The sequence below is a fragment of the Rousettus aegyptiacus genome, unplaced genomic scaffold (genome assembly GCF_014176215.1).
Source record: "Rousettus aegyptiacus isolate mRouAeg1 unplaced genomic scaffold, mRouAeg1.p scaffold_m13_p_16, whole genome shotgun sequence".
Lineage (NCBI taxonomy): Eukaryota > Metazoa > Chordata > Mammalia > Chiroptera > Pteropodidae > Rousettus > Rousettus aegyptiacus.
In genome coordinates this window covers 12,469,394-12,496,900 of record NW_023416291.1, presented here as the reverse complement: position 1 = coordinate 12,496,900, position 27,507 = coordinate 12,469,394, and the positions used below count along the sequence as shown (strand labels likewise).

At 37.8% G+C, this 27,507-nt stretch overlaps 1 protein-coding gene across 7 annotated transcripts in view; it reads left to right on the top strand.

The window, feature by feature from the left end:
- INPP4B (inositol polyphosphate-4-phosphatase type II B) overlaps window positions 1–27,507 on the top strand; it is a 553,469-nt gene that overhangs the window by 496,725 nt on the left and 29,237 nt on the right. For all 7 annotated transcript variants that reach the window (XM_036233518.1, XM_016123282.2, XM_036233519.1 and 4 more), the window contains 4 exons: window positions 806–946; window positions 5,196–5,293; window positions 10,070–10,182; window positions 13,565–13,719. In XM_036233518.1, coding sequence (XP_036089411.1) covers window positions 806–946; window positions 5,196–5,293; window positions 10,070–10,182; window positions 13,565–13,719 — 507 coding nt within the window. The remainder of the gene's footprint in view (window positions 1–805; window positions 947–5,195; window positions 5,294–10,069; window positions 10,183–13,564; window positions 13,720–27,507) is intronic.

The following is a 27,507-nucleotide window of genomic DNA, read 5'->3' as shown; positions in this document are numbered from 1 at the left end:
CCAGTACATGTGTTACGACTCCAGCACTCTATGTAGTTCCGGAAGTACATGGATTTTCCTAAATCCTGAACAAAACCCTCCACATTTCTATACTCAATTTGTACCACAACAGAAGATGTCGAGATTCAAAATATATAAGCAGCTGATCTTGTAGACCATATTTTGTGAATCTTAATTTAAATTGCCAACATTAAAAGATAATAGTAATTTCTAATGGAAGTTTTCAATTTCCAAAAAAAAAAAAAAAATGTACCCGTAATATGCTAGTGTTGCAAAATGATCAGGAACTCTCAAAGGTTAACCATAAATAATGAAACCATTACATTTTCATCAGACCATCGCAGAGAGGGAGGTTCATCAATAATAATAACAATCAGGCCATGATTGTTAACAAATGTTATAAATGATTTGGCTTATTAGTTTCACTACATTGAAAAATTCATCAGTAAATTACTTTCTTATTCTTGAGACTGGTTGGGTGTTTCAAATGACTCAATCAAGAAAACAAATATTGAAGCTCTTATGCACATGGCCCTGGTATACAAAAATGAAATAAACATTCTTCTTTTCCTAAAGGAACTCAGAGTAACAGAGGGAAATCAAACATGTAAACAGTTCTTTTTGCCAAGTGAATGAAATAATTATTGAATTAATTAATAACAGAAAATAAGCAGGTCACAGCCAAAAACCCACATCAGTGCTATATTCCAACTGTTTTATTTTTTTCTTACCAATGAATCTAAAATAACATAAAAAAAGAATGGGATAAGCAATGCTGCTTCTCATTGTCCTCCACTTTCTTCAGTGACCATTACGTGGTCGAGGTGAAACTTCCAGCGAGGATGTTTGAGTCGCTGCCTCTGCAAATTAAAGAAGGACAGTTGCTTCATGTGTACCCAGTACTTTTTAACATTGGAATCAATGAACAGCAAACTCTTGCTGAGAGGTAAGCTTCCGGTATCAGGTTTGTACTTCGGATTTTCTTTTTAATTGTTTCATATGTGCCAGGCAATTCCGCATGTTTCTGCATTTACAACGTAGGTAAATTCGCGGCTGCCACTTTTCTTTTTATCAGTAGCAAGTTATTTGATATGGCAAGTGGAAATATTCATATTTAAGGATTCCTGGCCCACATCAGATTTAAATGCGGCAAAATGCTGAGGAAAATATTGTTGCCAGTACTAAAATACTCACACGGATTAACTTTCTTGGTGTTTGCAAAATACCTATGTGTACATGAAATTTTAGAGTTTTTTTATGTTCGTATGTACTTTAACATTATAAACAACTAATAGTTATCTCAAAATTTTCTGGACTTAAAACGCAATCCATTTTTCCCTCTTATTATATTTATTAAAATGGTTGTTGTTGGGAGATGTTTACAAATCTTGTCATAATAACTTGCTCAAACAACAAGTAAATCATATATGATTCCATGAGTCACTGTTAAAAACACTTTTTCGAGCAGAGAGAAGAATTACTATTGCATCTACATGGTTCATATGTAGAGAGTATCAAAAATGTTGCTAAGAGTTAAGGTTCATTGAAGACATTTTTTAAAGATTTTGGAGAAAGTGGTTATCATCTTACTGTAAGGCTTGGCTGGAGAAGTTCCCCCGCGGGCAAAACCGTTGGAGAGTTTGAAAGTTTTTTGTATTTAAAATGCTTTCTTATCTATAATTCACTCTCTAAATGTCTCCTTCCCCCACAGCTAGCAGTTTCAAAGTGCCTAGCAAATTCTTTGCCATCACCTGATAAGGATGTTTTAGGCCTTTATCCATGTAATTTACTAAGCTAAAAGTACTACTATATTTTTAGTCCTCTTGAATTTCATTGATGGTCAAGGTACCTATTTTTGTCTATTATTTTCCATTGATTTCTCCTTCTTTCCCTTCTATCCAAAAGATATTTCCTGGACAGCCTAGGTTTTCATAATTCTTACTTGTCAATTACAAAGTTATATGACAGCTTTGTATTATATGTTGAAATTCAAGCTGTATGGAAGTAATTAATCTCTTATAATATGCATAAATCAGAATATAATTCCATTCATTGTTTATACAAGAAATTTTCTTTGATAATTGAGTCCTTTTGCAAATCAGTATCGAACAACAACAGATTATATTCAGGTCATCTTTATATATTTGTGTGACAACAAGGTCAGCGGTCGAGGTGGACGATATTTATGAACATAAATTATACTATGTGGGAAAAAAAGAATCAATACTCTAAATTAATTGTTTGGTTTTTTTTTTTTTTGGTATGCCAGAGTATAAAGTGTTTGGGGTTTGAATAGATCAGTTAAGGCCTGTGAGTGTGGTCTTGAGATAGATGTGAGCCTGCCCATTTACAGACTTTTCAAAGACTAGTTAGCGTGGTATTCTCAAGCCTTCTGGATTAGGTTATTTGCATCACTCATGTCATCGTGACTATTTCAGTTATTAGTCACTTTGTTTTAAAAATACCCCTTCCATTCTCTCTCATCTCTTTTGCGTATTAAAAAAAAAATGCATTTTTTTTTGTACCTGAAAGCTGTATAAGACACATAAGACTTGAAAAGGATAGTAAGTGGCAAAGTAGAGAAAACCATGAGGAGAAGGAGGAAGACTGGCTCCCCAGTGTCAACCACTGATTTGAGCAAATCGCTTGTCCTCTGTTCTCAGAGGTTCGTTTTTCTGATCGTAGATCGTGAGCTTTACCAGGCAACATCTATATCTCATGTATGCTATGTGATCCAGGTGTGATATCTTACTACATATTTACTCATAGCCTAACCGTATGCTGTGCATATCCATTCTTAAATAAGTAAGCAGTAATTAATCTGCTTGGACTATCGCAACAATACTATAGACACGGGGGATTTAAACAGCAGAAGTTTATTTCTCACGGTTCCAGAGAATGAGAAGTTCAAGGTCAGGATTCCAGCCAACTTGGTTTCTTGTGAGAACTCTCTTTGGCTTTCTTGCTGTGCACTCACATGACCTCTTCTTCGTGTGTGCAGAGTGAGAATGCCACTCTCTGTTGCCTTTTTTTATAAGGATGGCTATCCTGTTGGATCAGGGCTCCACCCTCATGACTTCATTCAACCTGAATTCCTTCCTTAGAGCCTCCCTCTCCAGTCACAGCCACTGGGGATGAGGGCTTCAACATTTGACTTATGGGTGGACACAAACATTCAGTCCATAATGCTAACATTACTCTAACTGAGGGTGGTATTTTTAAAATACTAGTTGATTGTAATGTCTGAAAAAGTTGTAAGAGTATATTTCAGAGTTTAAGCAAACTCTCCTGTAGCGTTTCCTGGGTCTGTGTTCCTGTCCTTCAAGTTTCACTGAGTATAAAGATTCAACATCAACTCTGTACAACTCTGTACTCTGCTAACCTGTGGGACACAGGGAGCATGAGACGTAACAAGAAGAAATACGATGCTTGTCCTGAAATAAGTTACTATACAGTAAGGAAGACAGGTCAACAAATAGGATTTCGCACTGACTCATGCAATAATATTGCATACTTGTGGCAGGGGCAGGAATTGTGGAGGAAGGAAAGTGGTTCATAGATGGGAAAGGGTTTCGTCAGAGAGGTCTCATAAAGTAGATGAGTAGCCTTCCAGAAGGCTCTAAAGGATGAATAGGAACAAATCAAGCTATTAGGGAAAGTAAGATATTCTAGTCAAAGGGGGAGTCACATGTGAAAAGTCCCGAAGGCACGAGGACATTGCTGGTAGAGGAGAAGAGTGGAACTTCATTCCCAGGGTCTGGGTAGCTTTCGTGCAGAAGCTGGACGCGACACTCGGGAGACGGGACTTTGTCTTCACAGGAAGAGGAGAATCAGTGAAGTTTAGTGAGCGGGTACGATGACGTGGGTGTTAGGCGAACTTCTTCAACACTTCATTTATTGCAGTTGCAGTGTCTGAAATGCAGTTTACGTTAAAGAAATATTGTTAAATCATAGACTGGTGTAAAGCAGAGGTCCCCAACCCCTGGGGACCTGGGCCGCACAGCAAGGAGTGAGCAGTAGGCAAGTGAGTGAAGCTTCATCTGTATGTGCTTCTGCTCCCCAGCACCAGCATCACCGCCTCAGCTCCACCTCAGATCATCAGGCATTAAATCCTCATAGGGTCACCGGCCCCTGGTGCAAAAAAGGTTGGAGACCGCTGATGTAAAGGGTGGATTGGAAGGGACGGAGACTGGCAGCATAGCACTTGGGTATTTGGGAGGCTTTATCTCCAGTCTAGAATGGAGATAATTAAATACCTAACATATAAAGGGGAAAAAAAAGGAAAGGATACCAGAGATGTGGAAACATCAGTGTGTCCTGGGTAAGGGAGGGAAGTGAGGGTGACCTGAGTTAATGGCAGAATATGTTTATTTCTAAATAAAAGAAGAAAATGATTTCAGCTTTTGGTTATGTTGTGTTTGAAGTGGGTTAGGGTAATACATACAGAAATTTTCAGTTGACATTAGAAATACAAATATGAACGGAGGCATCCGGATGCAGACGCACACGGAAGCCATTTGCACAGCATCCTGTTAGAGAGAGACAAGTGGATTTTAAGTTTAAACCTGAGAGATGCTTAAAGAAAACACAAGGTCAGTAATACACAGGTAGAAAATTTTATCTTGAGAAAGAGGCAGAAGAGCCCCAACACAGAGGCTTTAGTTCTTCATGGTGTGGACAGGGAAAAAAAAAAAAAAAAAAAAAAAAACGTTGGCAGGACTACTCCCTGGGAGGTTGCAGGGCTCTGCCTGCGCCGACAGCACGTGACAGTGTGTTTAAGACTGCGTGCCACCCAGTGTCCACTTCTGGTCTCCTGGACCTCTCCTCACATGCCATGGGTGAGGGGAAAGTTGGAGGTATAAATAGAGAGAAGTCGTTTTACACCTCAGAGATACAGCCCTGCAGACGCGGAGAGACTGACATTAACTGAGTATCAATTACCTACAAGCCTAGGGGCTGGTGTTTTAGACTTGATATTTCATTCGGATTTACATCCAATGGTTGTGAGAACGTTCTGGTGTGTCAAAAGGAATCAGTGGAATCAGGGCCGGTAGGGACGGGAACGTGTGTGAAATCTTGCCATCTATTTAGAAAGGAAAGATAAAATGTGTTACTTTCAGATGCTATTTTATAACCTATGACTATTTTCTTTCTTTTTTTTGTTTTTGTTTTTGTTTTGTTTTGTTTTGTTTTAGGTTTGGAGATGTCTCTTTGCAAGAAAGTATTAATCAGGAAAATTTTGAACTTCTAAAAGAATATTACACGATATTTATGGAAAAGATGCCTCCTGATTGTAAGTGTGTGAGTTACAGAAAACAATAACAATGTCTTGATTATAAATCTCCAGGAGAGGTCAGACAGAGAGGTCAGTGGAAGAAAGAAGCATGCGGTGGTGATGAGAGCAATTATGCCCAGGTGGCCCGGCCACACCTGCCTCGTGGCCCTGATTGCACTCTTGGTTATGTCCTGCTGCTCATGCAAGGACTTTAATTTCAGTGCCACTGAAAAATGCCAAAAGTTAAAATAAGGAACTAATCATTAGAAATCTCAATTGGCTCTAATAGATATTTTGTATAGTTCTTAAACTTGTAAAAGACTTTAATAAATGTTTAGGTTTTCGATTTATAAGCTACATCAGATTTATCATGGATATATAAGGAAAAAATCAGATCAAATACAAGTTCTTTTGGGAATATAGGGTGATATAAAGTAAAGAATCAATTTCCTGAATAACTTATTGCAGTATTTGGGGGAAAATGTTTAAGGCGCCCAAGCCTATAGAAATTTTATACTTTTGAATTTTTTTTTCCCCATTGTTCAGTTCTGTAGTTCGTTTACCCACAAAATTAAGCACATAAATTTGAGCAGTCCAAAGTCAGACAATCAAGAATGTCTTTGGACTTCATCCATAAGTAGTATAAATATTCTGAGATATTTACAATGATAAGAAACTAAGTTTTAATAACATAAGAAATATTTTCATAATTTTAACCAAACGCTGTAATAAAAGTCTATCTGTCACCCCATCACTGGCAATTTGTATTCTGATACTCAGTTTGAACTATTTTAGATGGCAGAGTTTTTAGGTATTTTTATAACATAATGAATCTTGTCTTAAAATATTACAATGGCATATGCATTTCCATGTGTGTATAATCAGAACATTTCACCTGTAGTTTTATTGTTTCACGTCATGTAAAATGTTTTTTAATGCCAAAATGAAATTAAGGGAGATTCTTTGACAGCCAGCATACTTATGAGTTTTAAATTTGTTAGTTACTTGAAAAGTTAATAATATAAACAAAACTACTTTCACGTTAGTAATTAATGAAGAATAGTTTAATCTGAGCCAAGTACAGAAATTCCAAGAATGGACAATCCCTTCGCTAGAAATCTTTGCTGAATCAAGAAGTAAATATCTGAAATTGGCGTCAGAGCCGTTGATGACTGTGAGGTCTGTTTGCCCTGTCTGGGCACTGTGCGTTGTGGAGTTCTCCCTCCAGTCTTCTTTGTATAGTGATGAAATCCTCCGACAGTTCTGCGTTGACTGAGGCACAATAAATTATCAAGGTCCAATTCCCTTTACACCCTACCTGGCCTCTTTCCCCCACTGGAGAAGCTTCAGAGGGGCAGGTATGGGTGCTTCTCTCTCTTCTTGCTCTGGTCTTCCCACCGGACTTCATGATCTCAGAAGCCATTCGAGGCCCATTTTGTGCCCACTTGAAGCATTAAGACACTTAAATCTGAGATTAGCAACATAAAATAAATAAATAAATAAATAAATAAATAAATAAATAAAAATAAGCACTTTTATAAATCCCTAGCACAAACCGTTCCATGTTTTAGACCCATGTCACAGTTCATGCCTGATTGACTAATAGCTGGACGAGCAGATGAAACACTTCTTTCTGTCCCCTTTGGGGAGGAGTGACTAAGCATCAATTCATCATCTCAAATCTCTCTGTTCTCTCTTGAAAATTATGCTCATCTCTTGCCATTTCTCCAAAACAAAGGAGAAGAATATTGCTGTACATGTCTCTTGGAATGCTTCCCTTTGTTGACTCCTATGTTACTACTGTAAGGGTGGGCTGTCTAGCTCTGAGAGCTAAGAAGAAAAAATAGGGCCCTTCATGCGCTAAATATTGTAACCTGTCTTTACAATATTTGATATCACTGTCCTATAAATAGCTGGTTTTGTGGCTCAGCAATATTAAAAAGATTTTTCTCCATCAGTTCATCACTATACTACCCTTAGTGTTGACTTTATCGTACCTCTTGTCCCCTCATGACTAAAGGACGGCCGGCATGAACTATTCCCGTGCTCACTCAGAGGGATAAGAGCTTTTCTTCCCCCTTCTATTTTTAGGGTCCTGAGCCTCACTCAGCTGGAACAGCACAGATCACTTGCATACCTCTGGAATAACTGCTGAGGTCAAAGTCATGTTCTGATTGGCTTAGCGTTATATGCACATCCCTGAACTAGTCCTGATTTCAGGGGTGATGAGCTTGAACTGACTGACTTCAGAGTGAGAACGTGAATGACCCAATGTAAACTTTATGCCTATTATGCAACAGAAACAGATAGAATAGGTGCTGGGAGGCAGCCATAATGTCCATTCCATCTGGACACTCTCCGGCAACCAAAGTCTTCGGCCATGAGGTGATGAAGCCATTGCCTTGGCCTCATTAGCCTCACAGTTCAATCAACTGAGAGTTCGCAGTCCCATTCTTGTTCATTTGTCAGCATCCTGTCTTTGATTCATATCAATGCTACATTCAGAACTACTGTTGTTGAAGAAAGCCCATATGACAAAACGGGGAGCAAGTGGGCACTAAAAAGTGACTCTGGACTAGGCTATTCTGTTCCATTGAACAGTAGAGAGAATGCAGCCACTGGGTTTGTGAATGTTTATGGACATGGTCACTGTGAGAGAGGACATGCTCTACTTTGGATGAATTCTGGCTTTTGCCTGAGAAAGTAGGCATCCTGTCTGAGGCTATGGGCTCTCTTAAGAGCTGTTAATGTCTTCCTCTACTTTTCAGAGTTGACACAGAATTTAGTACCATAGCCTCTCTGCCAAGTCTTTTATTAATTGTTTTCCACTACAAGTCGATGAAGCTTGACAGGGTTATTGTCCTCATTTTGCAGTTAAGAAAATAGGGACAGAGGGTTAAGCAACTCACCTGAGACCACACGTCAAAGCTGGGGCAGATTTGGCATGAGAAATAATTGTCCTGGAACCTTGGCTCAGTGCTTTCTTTAAAAAGAATTATGAAAGTTTCAAACAAACAAAAAAGAACAGATCATAAAATAACAAACACTTTGGAACCCATCACTCAGCCTGACACATTTCACAAGAAAAATATTTTCAGATAGAGGAGAAGCCTTCTAGTTTCCATCCCTAAATTGTCCTCCTCAGAGAAAAACAATACCCTGGATTTGGTGTTTTATACTCTCATACACATTTTTACTCCAAATATATGTAATCATAGAAAATATGGGACAGTTTTGCACATTTAACTTTATAACATTAATTGTTGTTATCTTGTGTGAATCGTCATATAATTTGTATTTTTTGCTCAACATAGTTTATAGTATATATACATGCTGATACATACAGCATTTCCTTATTCATCTAACCTATTATATATTACATTGCATTAATATATTAGTTTACTGTTCTCTTTATGAAATATAAATTTTTTGCGTTGTTTAATATAAACAATAATGCAGTGAACATTCTTGTACTTTTTATCTTTTATTATGTTTTTCAACCCCATGTGAAAAAAAGAATACTCCTATGCAGACAGGCATTGAGTTTTAAATGCCCTGTCTAAATTTGGTATTACAGCAATGCAGGAATGAGGAGCAGAAACGAGACTTATTGGTTATTTTTACATTTGAAGAGACTGATTTTAAGTCTAAAACTAATCCATGTTTTGTGTATACTGTGACTTTTGGTCAATATATCAGGATCTATCATTTATATCTTGAAATCACAGCCATTAATCCACAAACTAGTCATAACTAATGATACTTCTTTTCAAAACCAGATCTGAATTTCTGTGGCCTGCAAGATTTTTGTCAGGTTGAAAAAAAAAATCGGCAGCAAGCAACGTGTTGGATTGATAGGGATGTGCTCCGAATAAAGCCAGTTTTATCATTATAGAAATGGAAAGGGTGACCTGAAAATTTTAAACACATCAAAATGATTTTCTTCTAAAAAGCATGCCATGGGGAGAGGGGCGGAAATTTCTAAGGAACATCATGTCTGTCTATCTTAAAACACTCTTTTTTGGGGTAGGAATGACCAAAAGGGCAGCGATTTGTTTGATTTATATTTAGGACTCTTATAGTCTGTTTAAAATGGCTGAATGAAAAAAATTTCATGTCAACAATAAAACTAAATTATTTTGAAAAATCATTATGCTTTATGATGAAGTCTCAGAATTCTGAAGAAGGTGGTCCATTATGTTAATATTGGAACTGCTTTGTAATACCGCCAGCTAATTATGAAGACACTAACATGTATTTGTGGAGAATTACTGGCATTGGAATTGGGATACTAAGATTTTTATTTAACTCTGCTTCTGACTAGGAACCTTATGAAAAAAGTCACCTAAACATCACAGATAAGAGGTTGCCCTAAATCAGCGCTTTGCAGAATTTTTATGTTGACCTTATATATTTTCTTGATTCGGACTAGCTACTCAGTAGTAAAAATGGAAGGTTCTATCTCATGTTTCATCTATATCATGCTTTGTTCGAAACAAGGCAGCAGCCATCATCATTAAAAATGTTTCCTTGTCAGTATAATAGTATTATGTGACCAGTTGACATTGCCACAATTACACAAAGAAGGGGATGGAGGAAACCAAGGCATATTTCCAAATAAAGACTAAACCAGGAGGGACTGATAAGTATGAGTAGTATCCTCAGGTAATTAATCTGCTCTAAAGAGCGTTTGTTGTTATAGAAATTGTTTTTGCAAATATGTTGAGGAAAGTTTCATGTACAGCTTAGTACTGACTACTGACACTGGTTTTTCTTCTCCTTTTTTTTTTTCAGACATTTCACATTTTCAAGAACAAAATGATATAAAAGACCTACTAGAAAATCTCCATCAAAACATCCAAGCCAAAAAAAGGAAGAATGTAGAAATCATGTGGCTAGCTGCAACGGTAAGCACTCTCCTGTCAGATCTTGCTTTAACCGTGAGGGCCAGAGGGCCATGGTAACAAGAATATTGGATGTCTACTAGGTAGGGGCCAGCTACTGCATTTTGAGTTACCAGATGTCATCCTCCATTATCCTAGGGGTTTGGCATTTTTAGTGTCATTGGTACTTCAATGGATAGACTAGAACACAAATTGAAAGAAGTTGCACTCCATTGGAAGGAATGACTGCTTCTCCTGTAAATCCTGGGTGTGTTTGCACCTGGGGGCTAAAACAAAGTGTCTACGATTGTCTTGATATGTGTCTTGCAATGTCAACTGTTCATATCAATGAGAATTTTGAAGCACTGCTCTAGAGATAACATGATGTCAACAGAATGTAGTTTTCAGATCTCTGAGTCAGGGCCTCCTCCAGCCTCCTGAACACATCTTTCAATTAATGAGCTTGTAAATGTGTTTGTTAATTTAGATACTGGCATAGACTTTATCACCGATGGGTTGCTCTTGGGGACTGAGCTGTATTTTGTGTGGTTCTTTCTCATTAATGTTACCTTCAGGGTAGAAGTGTTGCTTTCCTACCCTAAATTTCTATAAGGAAGAGGAAGTGAATCTTGTCTGTTTCTTAAGCTCTTCTCTTGGCAACCACTCAGGCCCAGCTCACAGCAATTTAGGAATTAGGTTAAACGTCAGACTCTAAGGAGCAGATCTTTTCATCAGGAAAGGCGCACTTTGGAGATCTCTGTGATGAATCCCATGTTTGTAGTTACTGTTCAGCATTGCTCATGTAATTTAGAGTTCGGTTAACCAACATCCTAGCATGCTATATTCATTTTCTGTCAGTGGCTTTTAAAACAGAACCTTTCCCTGCTACTGCTAGTGCTTCAGTTATAATCCAATGTTATTTTCTCTCTTCCGGGGAAAAAAGAATGGACAATTTTACCATCAGCCTAGATATAAAATAATTTGCCAAGAGCAAGGCGGAGGAAAGCTGCTTTAGTTTCCCTCCACGCCCTCTTGGAGCCCCGGAGAAGAGCATCAGTGGTACCAACATGAAACATGGCTCTCAGGCAGCTCATTTACACCAGCCCCATTGAGCACCATAGCGCATTACACGAAGGTCGTTTTTAATAGTGCTTTCCCCAGTGTAGCCCCTCTCTAAAGCTCCAAAGACTTCTGTGGTTGTTAATTCTCACGCAAATTTCCCAAAGGCAGGTTGTAAGTTATTTTTGATATTTTACTAATAGCGTGACAGTGTGAAGGAAGCTTGATCACTTACTAAGGCTATCTTTCAACTTGGGAACATATACATGTCATTATATATATGCCATGCAGTTATGTAAATAGGAAAATGAAGGGCGATCACCTGCAAACACAAATGTATATTTGTCTTTAGTATATGTGCTTCCCTTCCCCTTTGAATTTATAGAAGAGTTTTCCCGGAAATACCATATATTTCTGAAATTTTTTTTTCTGAAATATACATACTGACCAACTACAGCTTCTTCACAAGTTCCCATTGAATGGATGAGTGCCTGCCTCGATGAACACACGGCACCTATAGTGTGCAAATTTGCATTCCGTGGGAACACTGACTTTGTTATTAACAGCTTTTCTGTAGTCTGTTACCTATATCCTCTTTGTAAACCAAGGACCATGATAATATCCTTAAAATGAAGAAATGTAGAAGTCCTTTATGACATTTTCCAAAAAAAAGCTTTCATTTCTGCCTCAATTTCACTTTCTTCCCTTTTTAAAATGTATTAATAAAATATTGCTTTTGTTAAAGTCTTACATTTTCATTTAAAAATACAAAGCTATTTGGTTTTATCTTAATTTAATTTTAAAAAAATAAAATTGAGACTTTAGAGATCGAATTCCTTCAAACGTGTTAAATTAAGCTCATATAGTTCAAAAAAGTTGTAGAAATACAGAGACGAGACCCAGCCTATCCACTGTGATGGAATTGCCCCGCATCCTCTTGATTTTAAATTTAGAACCCTAAATATCCTTAGTACTGACAATATATTTTAAAATACATATTCTTTTTAAAAATTATATCTCATAAGTGGCCATTGTGGTCCATATTTTATTACTATAAATATAGGCAACTCTTTGTTGTTTTTACATTAAAATTTTTGAGACACTGTTTATTTTACAAGATTAGAGTTCTCTAGACAAAGAAAAAGATTATAGAGTGAAATCGTACTCTCACATTTCCCTAGTCACTTATGTTGGAAATAGTGAGAAAGTATCAAAGGTCTAATAAGGACTTGAAATTCATAGTTTAAGTATCAGAATCACAATTGAAATATGGGGAAAACCCTTGATAAACTTTACTATTATATCCTCTCCTCAAACCAGGCCTCCTTAATGGCAGATAATGAAGCAGGCCAGTATTTTATCTCATTAAATTTGTTTTAAGTGCAACAACAGTGTTGATCAACACCGTTGATGCTAAAGTTGATTATTGGTATTTCATATCAGAGCCGTACCGTGGAGTATGGAAAAGAAAGGAACCGAATGATTCACCTGTTAACCATAAGGCAATGAGAAAAGAGATTATTGCTGCTCAGTCTTCTCCTAATTTACATCAGAATAGCAAAAAAATAAAATAAAATAAAAAGAATTACAAAGAGAAACAGGATAGGACAAAAGTTAAAGACTTGGTCCTTGGCGTTAGGTAGATTTATATGAGCATCCTGGCTCTGCTCTGTAGTGCACGAGTTACTTAATCTGTCTATACCTCAGTATCCTCACCTGTAAAATGAGAAGAATTGTACCTTCCTTCCGGGTTCATGTGCAGTTAATTAAAAGAGCAAATATATATGAAAATTTTTAGCAGGGTACCTGGTACAGAGTAGATGTGCAATTACCAGTGGCCATTAGGGGAGCCTTTATTTTTATTAGTTGTATTGATGAGTGTTTAGCAGTCCCCTTCTCTGCTGTGCTAGTAGATGTCTGAAATCTCATAACACAAAACCAAGACCAGCAAAGCTTGCTTATGTGTCAAGTAAGAAGATTTTAGTTATTTACGATTCAAATCAACTGTGTAATCCAGGAAATACAGACGGTTTTCCCACTCACAGTTACGGTTGCTCCTGAGCTATGATCATCACCATGATCCTTTCAGGGAGCATTGCTGCCTCTGCTGGACATTTACCATCTCACACGGCTTCATCAGCCCCACATCATCCAAAGAACCAAATCGATTAAATCTATTCCACTAGCTTTTGAAATGAAAAGGCAACGTTTTTACACTGGTAGGGCAGCTCGAACCGACTATCAGAAATTAACATAAATTTGGTGCGTTTAGACAAGAGTTTAGAAGAGTCCCACACTTTAGAGTCCTACAAATGAAGGATGAGATGTTTACACGTCTGTGTTACAGATTTGTCGCAAACTCAATGGCATTCGGTTCACCTGTTGTAAAAGTGCCAAAGACAGGACGTCGATGTCGGTGACGCTTGAGCAGTGCTCAATCTTGAGAGACGAGCACCAGCTGCACAAGGATTTCTTCATCCGGGCGCTGGACTGTATGAGAAGGTATCCCATTTTCCAGCTTTCTTTTAAGGTCATTTTAAGGTGTTGTTTTTTGTTTGTGTGTTTGTTTTCCAAAAACGTATTTTACTAAAAGACTAATCACTTAGTCACCTCACTGCATTTTCATGGCTTATAGCTCATGACATGAAAGATAGAATAATTTTAACTATTCTCCCAACTCATTTTAAGCAATAGAAGAAAATATGACTGGATTTTGATAATATGCATAGCAATTATAGTTCATTAGCTTATCTGAACCCAAGTTAAAGGTTCTGGCCGTTCCATAGATAACACTTGAAGAACACAGTTTCTTCATATATAAGCAGTTAGAGATATCCACAAAATAAAACTAAATCATTATCCAAACAAAAGCTTTCCAAATTGCAACTAACAGGTTCTATTTCCATGGCTTGCAGGGTCTCTGGCTCAGTAACCGCCTTCCTAAAATTATTGTCATATCACTCATCATAAAAAAGGAGTGACACTGATATTTTAAAATAGAGAATTAGCGATGTCACTGTGCTGACATTTAAAATGCAACGCCTGAAGTCATGTTTCCTGATTCATTTCCACAGTAATTAAATCTAAAGTCTATGCCATAATGGGAAGGAAAAAGTGACCCATTCACAGCGTCTGTGAGCAAGGACACACGTTAATTAAAAAGTTAGGCAAAATTGTCTCATTGCTACAAAGACTGGTTCACAAGCACACCAGGAAGCATGGGACAGGCTCCTTGTTCCCAAACAGAGACGTCATGTGATGCTCTGGAGGCCACTGCTTCTTATCTGCCATGTCATTAGCTTCCACTTTTCTTTTAACCGCTATAGTCTTTCCATGGAGACCTTGATGCTTGCCCGTGCGCGTTCTGTGCCTGTATGTTTCCCCCACTAATGAGAGATTTCTGAAGCCCTCTGTTTTACCCCATTCCATGTCTCTTGGCATTTGCGTTGTTCAGTGGAGTTCTATCACGGCTTTTGTTAGATGTAGGAGGATGTCTTAGAGGCCTGACATGAACATCTCAGCCATATAAAACATATTTGGTTGATATAAAAAAAAAAAAATCTTTCAAAAATAATCTCTCAGCGCTAATAGGGGAAATTCAGAATTTGAGTATGAAGTCTTCTAATGTGCATAAAAAGAGTAAAAATGCCACTATGGATGAAAAAAGGGTCTGAGAGAGGAGAGCAGGAGCACATGATATTATAGGCCAGACACACCAGGGCACTAAAATGATTCAACCAACAAAATATATCTGGAAGGTGAAACTGTTATTTGTTTATTTAAGGTGGAGGTAATGGACCTTTTTGACAATGTTTTCCAGGGTCATAGTTTTTTGGGGTATCTGCAGAGCTTTTCCCTGTGCCATCTGGGGACCCCATGCTCCAGACAGTGGCTTTAAAATGCACGTCAGAACCGCTTCTGGAGCATTATAAATCCACGTATGTTTGGACCCCACGTGGTTTATGACTGAGATCCAGGGATCTAAATTTATTAAGAATTTCACAAATATTCTGAGGTACAACCCTGGGGTGGGTGAATCGGTATTTTAAAGGAGTTTGAATTTTATGTTTTTGAATGAATTGAAGTTTTTCATTTGATTTAACAGCAATTGCAATTTATTTCACTTTTGAATTATTCTAACCACCTTTCAGGCTATTTACTCTGGATTCTTTTAAAGTTCACCAGGGTTATAATATCATTGCTGTTTTCCGAGTTTAATTTTCCTTATCTATATTAAATTTTTTCTATTTTAGTGTGTTTATCTCTGTAAGAGTTTTGAATTATTATATATAAATGAGCAAAGTGTTGTTGCTAAAAAGAAATAAATAAAGCTTCATCTAACTGCTTATTCAGAAACGCCCTTGCCAGAATAAGCTTCATGAGAGTAGGTATTTCTGTTTTCCTTTCTTCACTGCAATATTACCAGTACCTAGAACAATGCCTGGTGATAGTAGATTTTTAATAAATATTCAAGGAATGAATGAAAGGCACAGGGTTCTAATACTCAAGTTCTTTATATACATTGACATTTGGAATTCAGTATATCATATTATCACTCAGTCGTGACATATTTATAAGCAAAAGTTTCATAAGACGAAAGAGAAAGCTTCGGAGAAGTTGATACAAATTTAAAAACAAACAAGCCACAAACAGCCTACCTTAACTTGCAGTCTGAATCTACCCTTTGTACAGTTTTCAAAAATGTCATTCTCTCTTTTCCTACATAGCCAGTATTTACTTACAGCTGCACGCTTCCAACACGTGGCCCTAGTTACAATGATTCTCAGCCCCCTTGCCCATTTGAAACTCTAAGGGCTGGGGGTGAAAGGCAGGGGTCTACCAGCCTCTGGGATGCAGCCAGGGTAGAGAACCAGTTGACTAAAGTCTGGCTCATTTAAGCAGTCACCCTGCAATAACTGATTTGAATGGCTTTGTGGTAAGTTATAATCCTGATCTATATATCTTTCCTTCGAGTTCTGATGTTATGTATATTGCCAGATTCTCCTTTGATCATCTACAGCAGAAATTTACAAACTGGTGGCTGCATGATCGACAGATGAGAGAGAGAGAGAGAGAGAGAGAGAGAGAGAGAGAGAGAGAGAGAGAGAGAGAGAGAGAGAGAGAGAGAGACTAGAGAGAAATATCTACTCTCGCTCTGCTCTCAGCTATCGCATGCTCTGCTCTATCTCCCCCTCCTATCTCTCGCTCTGCTCTCTCCCTCTCTCATCTCTCTCTCTCCCTCTCTCTCTCTCATCTCTCTGCCATCTCTCTCCTCTCTCTCCCTCTCTCTCTCTCTCTCATCTCCTCTCTCTCTCTCTCTCTCTCCCTCTCTCTCCTCTCTCTCTCTCTCTCTCCCTCTCTCGCTCTCTCTCTCTCTCTCCCTCTCTCTCTCTCGCTCTCTCTCTCTCTCTCTCCCTCTCTCTCTCCCCTCTGCTCTCTCTCTCTCTCTCTCCCTCTCTCTCTCCCCTCTCTCTCTCGCCTCTCTCTCTCCCTCTCTCTCTCCTCTCTCTCTCCCTCTCTCTCTCCCTCTCTCTCTCCCTCTCTCTCTCCCTCTCTCTCTCCTCTCTCTCTCCCCTCTCTCTCTCCCTCTCTCTCTCCCTCCCTCCTCCCTCCCCTCCCTCCCCCTCCCTCCCTCCCTAGACAGAAAGAAGAAAGAAAAGAAAGAAAGAAAGAAAATATAGCATCAGCACTCAGTTTTCAGTTATGGAATCTCATTCTAAATGCTAAGAGCCATCTCGTCCCAGGGCATTTGTAGAAAGAATTTCTGGTAGGGACTTTTAAACTTCTATTTGATTAATTAAATGATTAGGATTGGAATTAAAAATACAAAATTTGACTGGATTATAAAATGTCACGTTTTATCGAAAAATAAAACTTAATTGCCACTAAAAAGTAAATTGAAACGAACATGACAGGGCACCATTACTTCCCTTACAGGAAGTCTGGGATTGTGTAAGTGTGCAGCATAGCACTGTGACACCATATTACTTAATCGTCTGTAACTGTTATTTTCCTTATGCTACACTACACGGGAATCTATCATTCTATAATGGCTCCTGAGAATTAAGAGAGTTGATATGTCATTAGTAAAATTAATCAGGGTACGTTTCAGCCTATCACCCTCGAGATACAGGACTTTAATCATTCTACTTTAGTAAATATTTAATTCACAAGAGAGAGATTAAAGGCCCATTGAGTTTACTATTGAGTTTTACTATCGTGTTTCATATTCTCAACATACTGTACCTCAAATGAATGTTAGGGGAACATAATTTATGAAACGTTTTACTTTATAAATCAGTGACGCTTAGTATAAGAAAAGGTTTATTTTATTTTATTTTTGTTTCTCATGACTTATTCCTTCGTCGGTGTCACTTTTGAATTATGTAGTTCATCTGTGTTGAAATAGAAAAATGGCTTCTTTCTTTCCTTAGTCTTATTTCCACTTTAGCCTATTTTTCTTTCCTTTTGTTTGATTGTACTAGAGAAGGGCTGCTATTATTTCATAACGCCCCCTATTTCGAATATTAATGTGAATAATAAGCATTGTAGAGATAGGTAATTGAAGCTTTTAGTTATCTCCGGACTACTTGAAAGGGACTTGTTCCCATAAAACAACGCTTTTCCCTTATCACTAAGTGTTATCTCTTCCTTGGAGAATTTCAACGGTGTTTGGCTGCATTACTTCAGACCCAACCTGTGACAAATAACAGTAATAAGCCCAGATGAGGTCGCCATCATCTTAGGCCCACTAATAATTGCATGAAAACTGACCCCACTTAAGAGGTTTTTGCTTCAGCCGACAGTAAGGTAAAAGATACTGCGAAGAAGATACTTCTTTAGAAATCATACTCCAGCAAGTATCTCTTAACAAGATATCTACCTATGAACCGCCCATAGAGAACTGATCTTACTGGAGAAATCAAAAAGATCACCTGCAAAAAAATTTCAACTTCCTGAACAAAGCGTATGTGCTAATTTTAGGCAATCTTCTTCATACATTTATGTGAGCCATATTCTTTTATTCAAAAAAAATATATAGTGTTTTAAGGTTAATTTCTTTTCCCTAAGTTGTTTGGTATATCATATTTGTCTTCTAGTATTAGTGAATCGGTTCGATACATATCAAATATAAATATAATTGAATCTAGTTAAGATAAATAAATTTAACTTCTGCCACAAACACAGATTTTTAACATGAGGAAGACCTGGGGGTTAAATCCTTGTTTTAACATTGATTATCTGTGTAGCTTTGGGCAAGTTAATTCATCTCTAGGCCTCAGTTTCCTAATCTGTAAACTAAGTATAACAATATCTTTCTGTCCTGTAGGTGTCTTTAAAATGAGACCACTTATTTAAAGTCTCGTGACCAGGGGGTATTAGGTGCTGTGCTTAATAAATGTCATATTTATTAGATGATCTGCTTACTAAATGTCACCCTTGCTCCCCATGCTCTCCCATCTCTCTCTGCCATGAGTTATTCTTCGCTATTCCATGGTTGTCTATAAGTCCCCCGCTGAAGCTCCTAAAATCAAGGAACCTCCCTGGACTTCGAGGTTTTGGAAGTCCCAGTATTAATTGGTTTCTAAACTCCTGGGACAGCGGGTTCTCTGTGGTCCTCAGATAGCAGTGCCTTAGCACTCAGGGACTGGAGCCAGTGGACGCCCAACTTCTGAATGTCCACAGGCTTTATTAACAACTTGGGCTATCTAGTCAACAATGAGCCAGGATCCCCACCTCAGGAGACGACCTGGGCAAATATAACATTAGCAAAAATATGTCATTGTCATATGCATAGTAAAAAGTAAATATTTATTGAGTATCTACTGTGGCCACGCCAAACAAAGGAAGAATCAATTTTCTAATAGTAGCAGGTAACAGTCAATGAGTTCTTGCTCTGCACTAAAATTACATTAAACATTCTATATGAAGAACCTCTATTAATCCCCACAATGCTAGGACAAAGTAGATGAGGCCACAAACCTAGGAAGTATGAAGTATTAGAGGGGTTTGGAGGAGAAAAGGAATCACTGTGGCCTGGGGTAGTCCCAGGGATGGGGTGGAATATGAACTGAAGATGATATTGGTAGTAGAAAGGAAGAGATAGGAGTTCTTGACTAGGAATATCTAAGCAGTTATAGCTAAGAGTAGTTTATTAATCCATCGCATTCGTTCAGTGTTTTTATTTGCATAAGTGGTATATAACGTGTGTCACATTTGCCTGCATATTCTTCAGCTGGTATCACATTTTTGAGATCTATGTTCATGCATGGGGTCTGGCCCTCTCCTTTTAACAGCTGTATAATATTCCCTTGTGTGAATAGACTACCATATATCTATTTCCCTATTGAATTTTAGATTGTTTCGGATATTTTGCTGTTACAAGCAACAGTGTAATAGACATTCTCACATGTATGCCCATGAATACCAGTATGGTAGTTTCTTCAGTTCATAAACTTGTTTAGTGGAATGAGTGGCAGGGCATTTATATTGTCAATTTTACTAGATGCTACCAGATTGCTCTTCAAAATAGCTATGCTAATTTATAGTCCACAAGCCAGTCACATTTTCCTGTTTTTCCACGTGCCCCAATACTTTCGCTATAAGAGTTTTTACCAATATGATGGATTAAAAGTGATATCTTGGTTCATTTTGTATTTTCCAATAATAAGGGACATTTAACATCTTTCTAAACATTGATTGTCCATCCCGGTTTCCACTTTCAGCACCTCATTCTTAATATGCTCTATATTTGGAGAGTTTTCCCATAATTGCAATTAAACAGATTCCAGGCTTTATAAACCACTGGATTGTTGTGTTTAAGTAAAATTCCAAAAAAGAGAGTTTCAAGGGTGATAGTTTTCTAAAAATGTTTTTTATTTGTTTTGTTTATTCAAAGAAAAAATGAGAGCACAGTGGAATAGGATGTAAGGATCTCTTGGGTTTGGATAGAGAAATGCACAGTGTTTTGACAACAGCCCGTGGCAAGTTATGAGCTTTGTAGAGGAGGTGGGGACAGAGTTCTTTTTTAGTCAAGGGAAGGAAACTTCCTGCTGAGACGTGAACAAACAGCTATAGGCGATTAGGTAGGTGACTGATGCCTTTGCACTTGGAGCGAGCGTAGCGGGAGCTAGTCTTGGAAAAGGCTTTTTCTCATTAAAGAAGCCTGAGATGCAGGCACACAGGCTGATCTGCAGAGAACAGTTATGCCAAAACCTAAAAAGTTTGTTTATGCTCCTGGAAGACTGAGACACAAGAATCAAGGTGAACGTGAATACCACGTTCAAAAAAAAAAAAATTAAAAAAGCAACATGGAATTAAACATGTGGATGTGGGCAAATATCGAGGTTCTAACTCAAATCTTGCTTACTTTTAAAGACTATAGTTGGTTAAGGCATCCGGTTTCCATAAAAGAATGCTTCCCAAATCTCAGTCGTTCATTTAACCAGCCAACGATTTTTTCACAAGCATCACGTGAATGATTGTTTATTTTAGCCACGATGGATTGATGCCCTCAATGTGCCTGTTATGTTTGTCCTAACGCACATGAGAATAATTCCAAAACTAGTAAAATCGATGTCTCGTCGGTGTAGCGTGTTAACACGATGTACTATCATTGCAACATTTTGCCTACTGTCCTCTGCTCAACACTGCCAAATCCTCCTTCTAAGCTAAACTAAGCCTTTGGTTATAGTGCCCCAGTGTCCAGCCCAGGAGAACAAACTAGAAATCCTCACAGGCCACTCGCTAATGAAATCTGGCCTGGGAGGCAATAATAGCATTTATGGAAAAGCGGTTAAAATATTGCAAACTTTTCTCCTGATTGGAAGATCACAGATGACAGAACAGTTGGAATGCCAGCGTAAAGCATTTACGCCCGAAGGATAATGGTCTCAAGTCCTATGGTCAAAAATATATTATGCATAATTAGACACCATCCTTTTCCATTCACTGAGTCTATCAAAATTTATATGAGTGTGAATGACATCATTATAGGGATCCACCTGGTTCTCCACTTCTTAGCAGTAGGGATGAAATTCCAAGAGTCCCTAGGTGCTTTATCTTTAAAATAAAACATATATGTAAGGAAATCGGTAACAGAATGTAGTATATAGAAAGTTCTCGATAAAGTAACCATCATCGTGGTAATTTCACCATCATCTTCATCTCAGAGTTGTTGCGAGGATTAAACTAAATAATGATCATTGAAGTCCTTAACCCAGCACTTGGTATATTGTAAGGACCAATAAATATTAAACGCTACTATGGCTCTTATTGATGTTATCGTGGTGGCAATTGTCATTATTATATTCTGATTATTGCTGCCACCTTCTTGGTCATAATGGCTTCCCACTGAATTGTTTTTACTAAACTGTTCACTGGTGTGATATCCTCAAACTATGTTGAAGAAAGTAAAAGAAATAGATCTTGGAATTATTCATATTGTCTATGTGCTAGTTCTTAAAGTGTGTTCCCCAAGCCAGCAGCATCAGCACAACCTAAGAACTTCTAGAAACATAGGTTCCCAGGCCTCTCCCCAGACCTACTAGATCAGAAACCCCAGTAATCAGTGCTCTGATGAGCTCTCCAGATCAGCGGTCCCCAACCTTTTTGGCACCAGGGACCGGTGCTCCTATGAGACTCTAATGCCTGATGATCAGAGGCGGAGCTGAGGTGGTGATGCTGGCGCTGAGGAGATGCTGCAAATGCAGATGAAGCTTCGCTCGCTCACCCACTGCTCACTCCTGCTGTGCCGCCCGGTTCCTAACAGGCCATGGACCGGGACCAGCCCTTGGCCCGGGCGTTTGGGACCCCTGCTCCAGATAATCGTAGTGCACACTTAAGTGTGATAGCCACTGGTCTTGGGTAAGGATAGTGTTACCTTTTTAACAGTTTTATTGGGATACAATTTATATACACATGCCACACCATATACCTCATGCATTTGAAGTATAGAATTCAATAGTTTTTAGTATATTCACCGATGCTATTAATGTTAGAACCACCGTCGATGCTACCTAATGTTAGAACCCGTTCATCACCCCTAGAAGAAACCCCGTATCCATTAGCCATCTCTCTCCCACCTCCATCCTCCCCGCTGTAAGCAACCACTTATTTACTTTTGCCTATATTGGACCTTCCACGTAATTAGAATCATACAATGTGTGGTCTTTTGCGAATGATTCGTTCCACTTAGCATAACGTTTTCAAGGTTTATCTATGTCGTCAGACAGTTTCCATTACCTCGCCATGTTCCCTCTTCGTGAAGATGCTTTGCATTCATTTCTATAGTATTAACATAAGGCTCGTTTATGATTCTCCAGAATGACTCGGGCGTATGTGGGGGTCAGGGGGGTGACAGTGAGGGTGCTAGGAGGGATTACATGTGTGCACGTATGTTTTAATTTTGTGGCTTCCCTTTTGTAGAGACTAATAAAAAGCTCGGGGCCAATTTTGTGATCCATCTACTTCAAATGCACGGCATTCTTTAGTGGGCTTTTAAATAATTATATAGTGGACTCATTTCTAGTTCCATTTTATGAGATAATCCTTGCATTGACTGTTTCTTTCTCACTTTTCATTCTTTATATCTTACTGAATTTTATGTATCCATTTAAAACTGCCTTAAATTCTTTTTTAAACAAGGCAAGATTTAAATATTTAAAAATGGAATCACATAAAACATTCTGCCATCCTATGCTCAAGACCCTTCCTCATTCTGCTCTTAGCACTCAAGTCAAGTTGGATAATCCTGATTTATAGTTTTTTTTCCAAAATGCAAAAGTATCTAGTCTCTCATATCTGAGTTTATGTGTTTTCAAATGATGCCTGTCTTCTCAACTATTTGAGAAAATAATGGCATTATATTTTTATATGCTTCAGAGTTTGCAAATCACCTTGACTGTTCTTTTGCTCCAGAAAATAGGAATACAATAGATATCATCTTTTTTTCAGTTTCTGTTTCATAATTTAATTTTATAACATAAATTCAAATACAAAATTTTTATAACACTGATAGTTTTATTTGATTTTGTGATAAAGACTTTTTTTTTCCTCTTGGAAAGACAAGAACAAATGTGAAAAAAAAGAAGATGATATTACAGCTGTCAAGAGATATTAGTTTTGCCAGGAAAGGAGGGGGAAGCCTTCCTCTTGTCAAGACAGAACTGATTTTACAGTAGCTGCTCTTGAAATAGATACATTTATTGAAAACTCCCAACTATCTCTAGTCACGGTAAAAAAAGGAAAATCGTTTTTTTTCTATAAGATGAAAATCTCACATGCGTATATGCAAGGTACACGTGATGAAATATGACGTGGCCATAAAATCAAAAGGCCACCGAGCCAGCCATGAAGACCTGCCATGGGTTCGGCGTGAGCACATGAGCAATGTGTGGCCGATGGTCTCCAAAAGGCCCAGACTCCAATGCGCATTTTCCAACTTTAATCTTCTTTCCACTGATTTGACTACATAAATACAGTTTTTTTTTGTGTGTGTGCATTTTAATAACTTTAAAGTCACTAATGAATTGTGTAGTTCCTGAACAGCATGTAGATCCTGTACATAATTGGAAATTAATTCTTAATCGTGAGGCTTTATTTAGGAGTTAAGTGAATCTAATTTTAGAGAACAATACGATGTTATATTGATGTAGTCAGTTACGACTTCCCCAAAATACGATCCTTAAAGTTCTTTTGTAAATTAAAACTTTATATTAGTGAGATTATATGTGTCTGACAAAGTAATTCTTTTTTAATCTAGATATTGTTCCTAAGTTTATACTAACCCTTCAGTTAGGTGTTGTGGAAGGTTTTCCAACTGAAGATTCTGTCCCTTGAATCTAATGTGATGATGGGCAAGAGCAGGCATCCATATGCACCTGGACGGCTCCTTCTTGAGTCAGCTGGGATTCTGCAGTGAGCAGATGCACTTCTCTGAGCAACAGTGAGAATTCAGACAGAATTACTGGGGCAAGGTCAGCTCTCTGTTCGAAGAAATACTCTAAAGCCACTTGAGAGAATAGTTTAAAACTTTTTTAATTTTTTGACAAAATCACTATGATCCAAGTAAAGAAACTGTAATGTAAAAGTGAATTGCAGTGAACATTTTTCATATTACTCTATGACTTGCTTTGGAGGCCAAAGTTATAGGTATTAAGCAAAACAAATTTATATATAAGTATGTGTGTGTGTAAAAAATTTCAATGTTTGTTTTCCTTAGACCTAATTTGATCTTGGTCGTAAATTGCCCTTTTATTGAGGTGACCCAATTTTTATGACTTGTGAGAGATGTGTTTATTCTTATTCTACTGTTTTAGCTGCTAAGTTTAACATTAAGTAAAATATATATATATATATATATATATATAACATTCTGTTGTTTCATTAAAATGAGACAAATTGAGAAAAGGAGAATAACTACAAGCTGACAGGCCAATTTCCCCCAGATACACCAGACTGATGACTTAGCTCATTATTTTTATGGGTTGGTACAGGCTGTTATGGCTTTTGGTACAGAATAAGATTTTATTTTTCAAGCCTCGATTGTTATTCTTCTAAAAGACAGTTTTCAAACTACTTTCATTTCTGAGCACTTGTAACTTTTCATATTAATGGTGTTTTAAAACTGTAGCGTTCAGAAAGAACCTTAGAGATTATCTAGTGACGCTGCCAGCTAAGGCAGGAATTCTTTATACAACGTCCCTGACAGATTGTCAGGTACCCCTTCCTTGCGTATGTCCAATAGCAGGAAGCTGGTGTATCACCTCATTCTGTGGTTGGACAGCTGCATGTTTCATAAAACTTAACTTTCATGTTAAACTGAAATCTGTCACCCCATAACTTCCAGTCCTCTGTATGAATCAACACGGCATAAGTCAGCCTCTCTTCATGTCAGCCTGCGAGTGTTGAAAGATGGCCGGTATGTTCTGCTTAATTGTTTTAATCCCTTCCTACAAGATATCTCCACTGTCTCTCAATGCATTCTTTATTTTTAATGTCCTTTATAAATAATTGCACGCTAAATTGGACACCATGATCTAAATGTAATGTGGAGAACACAAAGCAAAACAGGACAAAGGTCTGCATGTCCCTCCAGCCCCGCCACACCCCTGCCTCTCCCCCTGCCTCTCCCCCTGCCTCCCTCTTTTCCTCCTTCCATTATATAATGCTTTCTGTGTGCCACGTACATTCCTAAGCACTTCACAAATATTATCTTCCCAAATCGTATTTTAGCCCTAAGGATTAAGTCTTAAAATAAGGAAACATGCACAGAGGGGTTAAATGACTTACTCAGGGACTCATAGATAGAAACTGGTGTGAGGTCCATGTTTCCAAGAGCATAGGCTGCCTCTTTTCATCTATATTTATCTCTTCGTTCCTGGATCCATAAGCTGCACGATCTTTATGAAAGAACTTTGTCTCACTATATAATAAACTGAAACATATAGTCCTTTGTCATAAATACTGCTGTCTACCAAGCTCTACTGGGATAATTAATAGTTTGCAATTTTTTTATTCTTGTCAACCTTACCCCTGAGATAAGTATGGGTGGCCTAGATTAGTATAGTGGCCACATTATATATACATTATATATTTTCTGTGCTTTTAAGAAATGGAGCTGAGTTTTATTATAGACTATACTTCTATATAATGATATCTAATTAATCAGTAGTTTAAGGGCTCTTAAACCAAACAGTTTTATAAATGAGTATTTAAGAGCTAAATTTTATGGGGCCATTTCTTCGAGCGTGGTGAAACACATTAAAGATCATGGAAGGTGCAAAACTAAAACTTAGTCATGTGGACACAGAATCCAGCTACCCCGGATCCGATTTGTGGTTGATCCTTAGACAAAACCAGACCACAAAGTCTTGGCCAAGTTTTAAAATGGCGAAATAGACAGTTTGGATCGGTTCAAGTTCACTTCAGTTCCCCACTGAACCATCAGCGCAGTGATGTCCAGGAGAACAGGAGATCGGGGAGGAGCTGCGGTTACGTAGGACCTGCTTTTTCCTCATGAAGGCCCAGCCCAAGTTCAAGGCTGGGAAAGCGAGGTGGAAAATCAGAGCCCTGCGCTCGCTCTATTTTGTGTCATTGGTAGGGTGGAGCCATATCTCCTTCAAGAATTTGCTTACCGACACAAAAGGCAATTTGCAGCGTGATGATGACTTACTTCTGTGTTCTGTTTCTTTCTGCAAAATAGGGCCTACATAAGCTGATCTTGGTTGATCACATACCTGTTGTTTCTACAAAAAGTACTTCATTTTATTTAGGGTCATTATTCCATTATGGCAGAAGCCATTTACCATAGAGGTAGATGGCTCTAAATACTCTCTTATGTCAGTGAAGTAAGCAATTTTTGAGTGCATGTTATTTACCAAGAATCATGCCTCATATTGGAGATACATACACAAATATGATGTGTTCCTTGTCCTCACGAAGTTAAAAAGCTATTGGGAGAGAATCATATACAAATAAATCATGAAAGATTATTCTTTTTTTAAAAATTTTGTATAAACTGCTTTTGAAAACATAAGTAAGGGAACAATTAATTTTTCAGGGATGGTGCGGTGAATGTGGGCACTATTAAGGCTACAGAGAAAAGGTAACCTTTAAGCTGGCATTATTATGAAACAGGTAAATTAAGAAAGGATATATCCCACCCCCAAGAGACTGATGATTCTTAACTTAAAGGAAAAAAAGCTATTTATTACTATAGAAATTTCAGCATGTTTTATTAGAGGCATAAGATTGGAACATATTGACAATAAATATTAAAAGTAGATTACTTTATCAAGTCATGATTTCTGAGAAAGTAATGACTTTAAGAAAAACTAAGGAGTGACTTTTATAAGCATCCAGGTTTAGAAGCCCTATCCTTCCACAAATACATCAGTTTCCTAGGTGATTTCTAACTTGCCTGCAATTTCTGCCTTTATAATTGGCTTCATCAGGTTGAGGCAGGTAAGGTAGTATATTCAGGCAAGATGTCTGTAATACAGACAAAACCTAATCTCTCCCATTAGTTTCTATTTTAGTTGACCTCCTCTCGATACCTGTAAACGCCATTACTACTCACTCCAAATTAACCTACACTTTTTACTCCAGAAATGAGGGAAAGCTGAGTTAGAGCCAGACACCTTACAAGAGAGCATCATATGCTGATTTTGTTCAAGAACCTTCCTCATTTGTTTTAATACTGGATTAAAATCTTCCAGTTATTTAAAACATGTTCTGCATAAAGGGATTTTAATTTAATTTTTTTTCGATTTGTGTTTTTAAAATTTC